The 12,907-nt window shown below is 49.9% G+C and overlaps 1 protein-coding gene across 2 annotated transcripts in view; it reads right to left on the bottom strand.

Annotated features, from left to right (window-relative positions):
- FEM1C (fem-1 homolog C) overlaps positions 1 to 11,877 on the bottom strand; it is a 90,623-nt gene extending 78,746 nt beyond the window's left edge. Inside the window, exons 1-2 of one of the 2 annotated variants that reach the window (XM_069625514.1) lie at positions 11,671 to 11,877; positions 9,504 to 10,108 (exon numbers count right to left, since the gene is read on the bottom strand). In XM_069625514.1, coding sequence (XP_069481615.1) covers positions 9,504 to 10,047 — 544 coding nt within the window. In that variant the 5' untranslated portion in view covers positions 10,048 to 10,108; positions 11,671 to 11,877. Of the gene's footprint in view, positions 1 to 9,503; positions 10,109 to 11,446 lie in introns of both variants that reach the window. The other variant, XM_069625513.1, reaches the window with a different exon arrangement.
- Between the last annotated feature and the right edge of the window lie 1,030 nt (positions 11,878 to 12,907).

The raw sequence follows: 12,907 nt of genomic DNA, 5'->3' as shown, positions 1-12,907 counted from the left end.
TTAGTTGTGCCCAGAGAGATCTTTTGAGTGGCAAGCCTCTTTAGGAGTCCCTAAAAAAGGGGCTCAAACCCTTTTTGTCACGCTATGAAGCATGCATAACTTTGCGCCATGGTGTGTGCTTCTTTCTTGTAATTAATCACCATGCTTATCTAAACTTCTTGGTTGTGCAAATCACTTAAACCGACCATGTCAACGGTATGCTTGTGGGCACTTCGAACTGAGAATTTCCCAATGTTTTGGAAATAGTTATTTTCAGCAACCTTCATTGTCAACCAATAGTGACAAAGGTCAAAATTGTGATTTTAGCGAACTACAAGACAAGTAAATTCGTAAGCTTAGTCGTTAAAAACCGGATAGGTGATTTCAAATCCAGGGCCAAAAGGCAGTGGTCACTAGAGTATAGTCAATCAGCTTGAGGTTTAAACATAGAAAGCGAAGATCGTGTAAAAGAAAGATACAATCCAAGGTGGATCTGGAGCCTATGGAGTTCTTATTGAACTGGGGTGGAACGTCTCCAGATAGGTTCCCATTCCCTAATGCCAAGTCCCCATTCCCTAATTGTAAGTCCCACAATCTTATTTCATCCTGAATCAGATGCCCTCATTCTCTGGACAATGGCGCAGTCGCCCATTGTCCAAATAGGGAGATGGGTAAAGACATGTCACCAAGCACAGCTACACTAGAATAGACCTCACCATTTTCCTGTCATAATAAATCAGAGAAGCAGCCTAAAAACTACATTAAATTGCCCGATTTAGGATTAAAATACAAGTTTAAAAACACACGGCAAGGGCATTGAGATCCAGAAGTGCTCTCAACCCATAATTTGATCAACCGAATATTGTCCGTTTATTGGTAATTGCATCATAATATATCCCAATCCATTCTTTTATGCGCAAATTAAACCCCCATATGACCGCCCAAGCAACCTGCTTAGCCTTCACACAGCAGAGTGTGAACCCATCCAACAAACGAGAGGCCAACAATGCAAGTTTCCTGGAATATCAGAGAACTAGGTTTCCAAAGCAAGATGTCAAGTATGTACAGTCCGTACAATTCTAAGATGCAAGAAAAAAAGGCTGTTTTCAAGATTAATTTTCCACAGTAGAACTAGCCCTATGCAAGGAATTTACAATTGAGGAGTCAGTCATCGAAGGACGATTAATTGTACCACTAGAATTGTAGTTTAACAAGACGGTGTGTACACACCATGTTTATACGGATCGTCAATGGGATTCGTTGTGAACTGTACATTTTTGGTGGTGGACGGAAAGGGGAGAAAATCCTTCAGAAACGTACCTGGGTTCATTGTCCACATCACTTCCTAACCAAAGGACATGAACGCTTCTCTCTGATGGTACTACATTTCTAATCATACAGGAGTGAAAATAGTTTTACCACAAAGATTTCGACCTGACCTATGTCCTTCGTAGTAATCACAGATTCAGGATCTCGGAGAACAAGGCGAAAATGTGCCATCTGTTCAGTGGAACCCCCCCCCCCCCACAAAAATGCGTTCCACATAAATGGTATGGTCCTCTGAAAATGTGGACCCGACACTCTTAGGCCCGATACCACCTTTTTGTCCCACTGCCACATCATGCTCCATATGCTAACAACTACAGAGAATTGAACTATGTGGTAGGATACTAGATGACAAGTAAACACACACACACACACACACCCCTCACCAGACTGAGCACATTTTAGCCCTTTTGCATTAATTACATTAATCCTTTTTTCCTCTAAAAAAGGAAGCGGGCCCAAGTGCTTTTTAGGGATAGCCTGTGGAACAGGTTACCAAAAGCGGTAGGTAACCTGGGGTTTTAAAGAAGAGGGAAAAAGCATTTTCTTTCATTGAGCGGGACGCCACGGTGGCCATCATGTTAGAAGGCAGGTCTCCATATGGAGCCCCTCTTCCATTACCATGGTGGCTGGAAAACAAAGAGGCGGGCGGCGTTCTAATGGCAGGCAGCGCTGCAGCCACAAACAGGTAAATGGTGTTTGGATTAAAAAAAAAAAAAAACATTTTAAAAGGGAATAGAGGACAGGGGCGCTGCAGAGTTGCCCATCAGGCAACTTGGATTGCGGGCTAGATCATGGACATGGACACCCATTGGTGAAACATCATTGGGCTGACGGGCTTCCACCCTCTGAAATATTGATCTAGGTTTACTTGGCCTGGCCGACTACAGAGCCATGGCCAGACATAACAGGGCAGGTCACAGATGTTAAACGGCACATGGGCTTTGCTGTTAAACGCCCGGCAATTACTAACTTAAAGCATGTCATGGTTAGCACCTTCATTCATTTTTAAGCAATTGAAAGTGACGTGGAGTTAGTACTTGCATGCCATGGGAGTGAAACGGGACAGGAGGCCGCTCATTCTCACAGCAGCCCTTAAGTGGGTGATTTCCGACCTAAGAGAGTTAACTGCTTTTAACACTGCATCTGCACTAGAATAGTCTCATTAGAATGCGTCAAGGCGTTAGATGCCCCGACACAAATAAGTTTGCCCATTCCCTGCAGTCTTTGAAGTTAACGCCTCTCCCAAAATTTGAAGGGTTGCCCCCCCCCTCCAAATGTAGGTTTCGTTACGCCCCTGCACATGTTATCTAGTTGGGGTACAGGTGAAACAATCCTAGGTTTTAAGTGAACTGTTACATATTTTAGGCATGAATTTCACATTAAAATTGAAAAACAAAACCAGTGTACAACAATAGCAAGTGTTACTAGCTATAAAAGGTAGATCTGGCACGTGAAATCACATTACTTGGTATAACGAACACCACGCAGTTACAGCTTCGACCACTAAAAACGCAAGTAATTTGATATATACATTGTCAGTGCATGCATCCCCATACAATACAGTTAACCAAATATAATGGGTTTAGAGAGCGCCATAAATACTTTATTGAAGGCTCAGGGGCAGCATTTGCCATAGCTGGGCACGTGGGCCAACTTCACAACTCTTATACACCCGGGCCCACCCGGATGGGAGGCCTGGGGACGTAAACTGGGAGGTGGGGGGGTTTGTGCTAAGTCCAGTGGGGCAGTGCCTTTTGGCGCTGCCCCACTTAGCATGCACATGGTGGGGGACGGGCTGCTGGGTCCCTTAACAATAGGAACCCAGACAGCGCGTCTCCCGCACAGGAGAGTGAGGTGAGAAGGGCAGGTGACAACCGGTAGTCCCTGCCCCCTGTCACCTTGCCCTCCATACTTCAAAGGCCCCCCTTCCCATCCTGTCGGATGCTGAGCGGGGGCCTTTTGAAGTTCAAAGAAAGGGCTGCCTTGCCCCCAGGCCGAATTTTGCCTTTATCTGGCGGGGGCAAGGTGGCCCTTCTCATGCTTCCTCCCCGTCAGCCACGAACAGCAGCAGGACGGCTGCAGGTCTCTGGAAGAGCAGGACAACACGGAGCACCAGGACGAGACGGAGCACCGTTTGCTGGGACCAGCTGACATTTTTTCCTGGCAGCGGAGAAAAAGCAGACATTGACATTTCCAGCAGTGAAGGTCCGTCAGCGCATGGGTCTCCCCAGCCCCGCAGGCTTCAACAAGACAGAGAGGCACACTGCTGCTGTTCTGTCCTAGGAGAGAAGGCTGAAAGCTCCCCAGCCCCTCCCATCTAAGTGGGATTTTAAAGGAACTAACGCTGCGCTACACTGTTGCACTCAGAGCGAATTTCTTCGAGGAAAGAGCCCAGCTGCAGCCAGGTGATTGTTTCAACAGTGGGGGGCTGATGCCAGTGTTTTGCGAGGAAATCAATGCTGCACATGCATACGATAAGGTACAACTGGACAACTGCTGTATGAGACCTGTCCTAATCTGACATCGTGCTACGACGGCGAAGATAAATTAAAAATACCTTCTTGAGGATACAGCGGGTGACTGCGGGCTGACAGACAGGCCACAGCATTCCAAACCTGACCGAGTCAAAGGTCAAAAGCAACCTGCAGCTAAGGAGCAGAGCAGAATTTGCGGCGGCCGTGCATTTCTGTGTTTCAGCTTGGGAAGCAGGACTACACAGATCGCCGGCTTTAACAGCTGGACAGAGGGCAGCCGGAATTCCGAGGCGCATATTTCGGCAGACCTGCATTGGAAGGAGGCAGACACAGAGCCCCAGCACTTACAGTTGGGCAGAGGGCAGCCGGGTCACCAGAATCTTGTGCGACTTGCATTTCTTAACTCCTGCACTAGAAGCAGGACACCACAGAGCCCCAACAGTCACAGCTGGACAGTGGGCAACCGGAACACCATAATTTTCTGAGGCGCACATTTCGGCAGACCTGCATCGGAAGCAGGAAGACACAGAGCCCCAGCACTCACTGCTGGCCAGAAGGCAGCGGGGTCACCAGAATCCAGTGCGGCAGCGTGCATTTCTGTCCTCCTGCATTGGAAGCAGGACGATACAGAGCCCCAGTACTCTTCGCCTGGGAACTACAAAAGGGGGATGGGGGGGGGGGGGGAAAGAGTACCCTGACCCACACAGCAAGTTGTGAAACACAAGGACAGCCCATTACAAACCAGCACGCAGAGACCCAAACAGGCAAGAGATGGCCAACGCCTTATCCCCGAAAGAAACATTACTCCTGGAATGGGCCAAAGCAGCGGAAGCAGTCCATGGCATGGACGTGGTGCAGGAAAGAATGGCAGAGCTCACATCCACCAGCCTCAACGAGGATGACGCAGGCGCCCTGGAAGAGGAGGTCGACGGCGAGGAGGCGCCAGCAGAAAGGGAGCAGCCGGCCAGGAAGAAGCAGCGCCTTGACATCCGCAGCATGCCCGCCGCTTCAGACACCCACCCAGGCACCAAAAGAAAAGCTAAATCAGGTACTGTGAAAAGCAATGATTTGGGGCCTACGCTAGAACAATTTTTAAAATGGCACAAGGGTTCGGGTGCTGGGAAAAAGAAGAGGCACAGGGATGACTCGAGCAGCTCCAGCAGCGAGAGTGACAGCACAGACAGAGTCGGAATCTGGGGGCGAGGATGACCAGGGCCACCTTAAAGCATGGGTTGGGCCTAGCAATGATGTACTGTCTCCAATCCCACATATGACTAAATATGGGAGGCGCACTGCCGGCAAAAGTGTAAATAGAAGCCTAAAAAAGACCATTGAATGGCACATTGAGCGGAAAATTAATAAGAGAAAGATTGGAAAAAGCAATTTATTGACATTTTTTGCCTATTGGAATATGAAGAATTAGGTTTTGGCATTTCAAAAAGGGATAAGAAAGAGGAAGAAAAAGAGAGCAAAGAGGCCCACACTGGAGAAGAATATTCAGAATTGGGAGGCCTCTTCAAATCCTATCCACAATAATTCTAGAAAAATTCCCAGAAGAGGGCACTGCACTGATTGCTTACCACCACAGAATTTTGGAGATTCACAATACCTTGGGGGGGGGGGGGGGGAGAGGGGTGTCTTGGCTGAACTATGATAGAGAGTTCAGGAAGGAGATGCAGAGATTCCCTGACCTGGGCTGGGAGGAGGAAGACCCTAAATTGTATCTTTTTCATGTATTAAAAGAAAACTCAGCTAGGAGCGCCCAGAGCAGCAAAGACCACGAGCATCAGTATAATAGAAGGGGTAGAAACAGGCAACATAACCAGCGCCGGCCTCAACAAGACAGTATAAATACTAACGAAAACAAACCCCCCTTCCGAAGACAGCCCCAAAAAAACAGGGCATAATGAGGGGCAGTCTGGTAACCGCAGCACCGGGGGGGCCAAAGGAAGCACACCGGGGACCTGCTGGTACTTCAACAGAGGGTCATGTAACAAGGGCACCGAGTGCAGATACAAGCACCAATGCAGCACATGCAATGGTGGCCACAGCAGCAACAACTGCACAAAAGCCTTTCCTTCCAGGCCCAGCCCAAAAGTCACTGAGGGCAAAAACATGCACTAGCTATAAAATAGGGGCCTCACCAATAAAAATTGACCAACTGCTAAAAATGTTAGAGAACTACCCTGACCCAGCAGCTAGAGCATTCTTGGCTCAGGGCTTTAAAGATGGCTTCCAGATCCCATTCAAGGGCCAGGGATCTCCCACCATACCCAAGAACCTACAATCTGCCTCATTCCTAGCTACCATAATAAGCGAAAAAATTGATAAAGAGCTACAACTAGGGAGGATTGAGGGCCCCTTCCAACACCCCCCCCCCCTTCACTGAGTTTTTATGCTCCCCCCGGGCATTGTGCCCAAAAAAGAGCCGGGGGAGTTCAGGATGATCCATCATTTATCACACCCACCCGGTAGCTCTTTCAATGACGGCATCCCTGCCACGGAGGCCGCTGTCTCTTACAGCTGCGTGCAAGATGCTGTCGACCTAGAAAAACTGTCAGGTAGACACGCTCTCATGGCAAAAAGCGGACATTAAGTCAGCTTTCAGGCTGCTGCCCGTGCACAAGAGCACTTACCAGTGGCTGTGCTTCCATTTTGACAATAAATTCTACTTTAAAAAATGCCTTCCCATGGGCTGCGCCATCGCGTGTGCCTATTTTGAACAGTTCAGTTCTTTCCTACAGTAGGCTTTCCAACAGGCCATGCCCAGAGCCAGAATGGTACACTACCTGGATGATTTCTTCTTCACTGGCCCAGCAGGGTCTCCCCTATGCAGCTCATCCATAAAAACATTCAGTGAAACCATGCAGGATTTAGGGGTTCCACTGGCACCCGCGAAGACAGTAGGACCCACCACCACCCTGTCATTCCGCCTGCCCAGGGACAACATAGAGGACCTTCTAAAGACAATAAGGCGGATGACAGGCAGGGACAAGGCGACACTGCGGGAAATACAGTCCCTTGTTGGGAAGCTCAACTTTGCTACCAGAATCATGCCCCCAAGGCCGGGTCTTTCACAGGAGCCTGGAACTAAAAATGAGGGGGGTTACAAAGCCACACCACCACAACAGATTGGGCAAGGAGAGAACACAAGACCTGACCATGTGGGAATCATTTCTTAACAATTTCAATGGCCAAGTGATATGGCGCAAACCCATGAATGGGGCAGACAAAAGGTCCCCGTTCATGGATGCGGCTGGCAGGAGAGGCTTTGGGGTATGTTTTGGTAACAAGTGGTGCGCCGGCCACTGGCCGCCCTGCTGGCAGCAGAGAGGCTGGACCAGGAACATCACATTGCTAGAGATATTCTCCACATGGCTGGCACTCTACCTATGGAGGGACTTGTTGGCCAACACAGAACTGGTCACATGGTCAGACAACATGGCGGTTGTACACATTTTAAACAAGGGTGCTGCCTCCTGCCCTCTGGTGCTAAAAGTGTTGAGAGAAATGACAAAAGTCGCCCTGGAAAATAACATTGGAATAATTGGGCGGCACATTGCAGGCAAAGATAATAAGGCCGCTGACACACTGTCCCGTTTTCAGTTCTCCACTTTCAAGGCACTAAACCCACAGGCAGAAGCCAGGAGGAGAGGAGGACAGCAGTTCCAGAAGAAGTTTGGGCCATCATGGACACATCCAAGGCAGCCCCCGCCAGCCAGCCGGTCACAGCTCTTCCATGAGATGCCCGCTCCCAGCTCTACCCTCCCCTCCGGGGCCCGGGCAAAGGGGGTTGCCTTTCCCGGCACCACACTCCTACAGGAGAGCCTAAAGGTGTCCTAGGGGAACTGGCCAAAAAGGCGCTGGCACAGAAAACTGCCAAAATGTACAATAAGTGCTTGACTGATTTTGGAAACATCACAAAAGTCACCAACATCAGGGATATACAGGAGAGCCATGTCAATGACTTTATGGAGTGGGCTTTCAAACAAAGCAAAAAGAAGGCATGGGCTTCATCCCATCTGGCAGCAGTTTTCATATTACACTAGATTAGCGGGGGCACCAGACCCCACGCACGGCGCACTAACCAGATATGCTCTCAAGGGTTGGTCCAAAATGGAAGGGGTCAAGACAGACACCAGGCGCCCCCGCAATTTTGCTAAATTAAAAATTCTGCTAGACACCCTCCCTGCAGTATGCAACAATGCCTACGAGACCTCACTATTTAGAGCTGCCTTCACACTCAACTACTTTGGGGCGTTCAGGATCAGCGAGATAGCCTCCAAAAACACAGGATCAGAGGAAGGGCTGGATATAGGCGACATCCACCTGGGGAAGGACTCCATGGCTGTGAAACTGTGTGGGTCCAAAACTGACCAATTAGGAAAAGGGAGGATCAACCACCTGTACTGCATCGAGGAAACAGAATATTGCCCCATCTGCACCACCAGGGCCTTCATGAACAAGCGCCCCAGCCGGGGGGGGGGGGGGGGGCAATTATTCACACACAAAAATGGGTCTGCCCTCAGTAGATTCCAGGTGAGGTCTGTCCTCAAGAAGACCATAATAGCTATAGGATGGAATCCTACTGAGTTTGGATCCCACTCCTTCAGGATAGGAGCAGCCACTTCAGCCTGGATGGGGGATTTGCAAGAGAAAGCCATAAAGGGGGTTGGAAATCGGGGGCTTACAAAAGATACATCAGGAAAGACTTGATCTAATAGCACCCCCCCATTTTTTCTAACCACAGGCTACCCCCCGCCCCCGTCCCGTGGGTCACTCTTTCATCACCAGGGCCAGCAGATGGCTGGAGGAAACCCAGGACGGCATGCATTTCCAGGACACCATCACCTACTGGTGGGGCAAGCCAGGCATGCGCTGGGGAGACCTACACGACAAATTGGCTGGCCTACTGGGGGCCTGCTCCCCCCCCCTGAGTATCTCATCATCCACCTCGGGGGCAATCACTTGCCTCAGCTGGGCAGGAAGCTTCTTCTGGCTGAAATCTGCACCGCCCTCATATCCCTGGCCCACATGCTAAGACTTCGAACAGAAGTGATGATGTCAGAAATCATCTCACGCCAACATTGGCATGGGGAAGAGTGCAACAAAGCCATGGAGATTTCTAGGCGCAAACTGAACAAAGCTGTGGCCAATTTCTGCCTTTTCTCAGACCTCAAATTTATTAAACATGGGATCTCGGTACACAACCAGGCCATGTTCTGCAGTGACGGGGTTCACCTGTCCATTGAAGGCATGGACATCTTCACCAGGAATATTTTCTGGACCCTGGCAGCCAGAGGCTGTACTTAATTCATAATCTCCTATTTTGGGGGGGACCGGGGAGACGCCGGTCAGCATCCCCTCAGGGTGGCAACGGGGATCAACCTCGAGCAGCCCCCAATTGGGATTAGGGCCCCCCGCTCACCTGTTCCCTCTGTCCTCAAAATATAGTATTGTTATCCTTATGTGATGTTATGGCTGGTTTTTCTTTTGCACCATGGCTGGTACTGAAATAAAGCTTGTGGCCAAAAGTTTTCCACCTCACATCCTGGTTTTCAGTCTCCTCATTCCTGCAACTGTCATTACTGTATTGCCTGTCATGTCACACTTGTCATCCATGTCACCCGTATGCCACTCCTCAGCACAAAAACACTTCCAGGCTTATGGGTATTCCGAGTTGGACACTTGTTCCCTAAATTAAAGTTAAATTGGTCTCACCTTTCACGCTCTTCCGGTTCACGTCGGCCCCCTTCTCCAGGAGGTACTGGGCGATGTCCTTGTGGCCTTTATAACAGGAAATCATAAGGCAAGTGTGGCCGTGCCGGTTGGCCACCTCCAGGTCGGCCTTGTGCTCCACCAGGTACTTCACAATCTCCAGATGCCCATCGAAGCAGGCAGCGCGAAGCGGGGTAGAGTTGGTCAGGGTGGTGTTGTTGACTGAGGCGCCGTGCTCGAGCAGCGCCTGCACCACAGGAAGGTGTCCGGCGGCCGAGGCTGCCCAGAGCGGCGGGGCCCCCTCAATAGTCTCTCCGTCGAAGCTAACCGCCCCGCCAGACTCCACGGGGGCCTGGCACTGCGCCAGTAGGTAGCGCACCATGTCCAGGTGACCATAGCGCGCAGCCATGAGCAGCGGCGTGGCACCGCCTGTGCGCTCAGACACCAGCGCCATCACCTCGGGCGGAGTCTTGCTGCCCAGCAGCTTTGCCAACAGCCGCAACTTGCCGTCGCGGGCCGCGTTGAAGACGGCCGTCCTCAGATCCATGGCTGTGAGGCGGGCTCAGCGGCGACGGGAGGCATCCGGACACGGGCTCCAAAAGTCACACCTGCGGGAGAAAGGGCAGCAGTCAGTGGTATCCTACAGACACTCTGGTCCCACTAGAACTTCCCATTGATAGTCACTGGGCTAGGACGTTTTTTGAAGGGGACAGCAAGAGAACCTCCATTGCACCTACAACAAGGCGACCATGCAACGAGAGCTACATGAAGAAGCCACCCACTGAAAAGTGAGGCATTTCCAACCCTGCGCCTTTTCAGGATCCCTTGCTACTACAGCACAAGCGGGGACCGCCGCCAGACTTCGTGCCGCCGCCGGTGACTCACTCCCCGACGAACAGCAGGGAAGCAGAGGCCACAGTAACCGCCCCACTAGCAGACCCAACCCGGAGGAGGAGATCGAGCAACAGTGCCATCTCCAGGAAAACACAGCCGCATGCCCGGGGATATCGTGTATAGTAGATCGGCCCCTCATAGGCACGATCGCGGAGCCTAAACTGGAACCAGCTCCTTTAATGTACCACATTAATTGGCCACTAGGACTCAGAAACCCAAAAGGTAAACTAAGACCAGCCGGCCTTATTAACACCAATAACGACCCCGGAACCCTGCTCCAAACACGACGTCCTGGCTCAACCATAAAGTACTTGAATTAGTGGCTCCATCATATAAGAACCTCGGTTAAACTCGCCCCATCCCAGACAGGAATAATACAGTTGACCCCGCTTCAAAGCAGTATACTTGTACATGGTGATATCCAAGTTCACGGTACCCAAGCTATCAACCGCTTAAGGGCTGTAACAAACAAAGCGAGTTGCAAATAAAAAAGCTGCATGCAAGCATTTGTCTACCAACTTTGTAACTCGGGCAAGTCAGAAAAGGGTGTATTTTATGTAGACTGCTAGGTGTATTTTGGGCCGACAAAGTACAATATACCTGCCGTCAATTCGAACCCCAAACAGCAGCCAGAAGCGCAAACTATCAAATGTGTCATTTTATATGCCCTGCCCACCAGTGATATTCCTATTAAACGGCCACAAGTAGGTTTACTGAAATACAGGGGACCAAGAATGAATCCAAAACATGTATACACTTTCAAAAAATACTGGTAACCCAGACAACACGGAGTCTTAACCAGTTAACTGTCCTCAATCGATCCGAGCTATCGGGTCCGACTGCTACCCAATAAGAGTACAACCCCAAACCACGACGGCCAACATCATACTGTAAACCTTGGATTCCCCAAACAAAACGGGAGCCCCTGAACGCCTCTCCTCAACCCAGACCCTACGAAAACACCCAACCATCCGTTATATCCCTCCCCTACTCCGAAAGCAATCCAGCCCCGAGCCCGCCTGACATCGCTCTCCTTCACTACACTCGACCACCTTCACAAAGCTCTGCAGCAGCGGCGGCGGCGGCTTCCACGGAGATCCCGCTCCTCCATATCAACACCCCAGGGTAGGAAAGAAGCCGAACATTAACAACTGAACAAATATTCTCTTCCTCCTCTCAAGCCCCCGGAACAGGAAACTGGCACACGGCCTTGCAGCACGACTGACGACAGGCATAGTCCGCTGTCGGAAAGTGGGCTATCAAACATGCTACTCACAGCTCCGAGTGACACACTGCTTCTCTCCGGCCAATAAGCAGAAGGAGAACCCGCATTCCGAAGCAGTAGAGGCTGAATTAGCGCCTATGAGGCGGGGCTTCTCACTGTGACGTGACAAAGATTGTCTGAGAGCACGACCGAGAGGGGTAGAGCCGAAATTTGAGTTCCGTGTTCGTTCTTGTTGATTGGGGTAGGGGAGGGTAAACTTTCGGGCGCTGTTATCGGGGTGCTCTCGCCTTAGTAGGTACTAGGAAACGACAAACAGTAAAAACAGAAATAGGACTCTGGGAGAACTCTTACGGCGGACCATCTTCTGTCGGTCTGTATTTATTTTCAACCGGACCGGAACGAACTGTCGTAAGAAAATAGCAGGACTCAGGAGTGTGAGATAGCATATGAACACAAAATCCATATCTAGACCGCAGGCCTGGATAATGCTTTTCTCTTTACTTCTCGAGCAGTATTAAAATATTAACAACAAAAATACAAACATGAACAAAAACCTAAATTTCCCGGAAATTCCAGTGTTTTGTAGTTTTGTCATTGATTGGTTGAAATTATAACCACCTGACCTTCCTTAACCACCTGACCTTCCTTGCCAATCCCATCTCATCAAAGTCCATAACCACTGTCTGTTAGGGACCCGCGCAGATGAGCCACGATAGACGGGGTGTGGGATATGGAGGAGCAATGCTGCAAGGGTTGATACTAGTTTCCATCCGAGAAACAGACAATTTGTTGCTAGGGCCATTTCTCAGATGGGAAATAGCTGCTTCAGTGTGAGTAGGCTGGTTATCATTAGAGAATTGGCCCTTTTGCCCCTAGTGGCCAAGTATTGAAGACACAGAGGCGAAGGATTATGCTTTCTTCCTTTACTGAAAATCTCGAGTAGCAGAACAAATCCTTTAACAATAACACATAAATGAGAACAACACAGCCAAAACTACATTTCCCATAAAATAACTCCACAGATGTAGTTTGTTCTCTTTATGTTCATGAACTTCCAAGTCACATGTCCTCATTAACCAATCCCATCCGACACAGTCCTTTATCCTCTCATGTCCTAATGTGTCCTTCCTCCTTCTTTGACTGCGACTTAACTGTAAACCTGCGCCCCAACCGGTCAGCGCCAAAACCTTCACCTCGTGATCCTCAAGATCCTGCATTCGTCCCTTCAGTACCTGCAACGCAATCCAAACAAAAATGTCTTAACCATATTGCTTTAGGGTGGGTAATT

Source organism: Ambystoma mexicanum, chromosome 6p, assembly GCF_040938575.1.
Source record: "Ambystoma mexicanum isolate Mex_15411 chromosome 6p, UKY_AmexF1_1, whole genome shotgun sequence".
In the NCBI taxonomy this organism is placed as follows: Eukaryota; Metazoa; Chordata; class Amphibia; order Caudata; family Ambystomatidae; genus Ambystoma; species Ambystoma mexicanum.
Note: the sequence above shows the minus strand (reverse complement) of the source record. Positions and strands in the feature narration are given on the sequence as shown.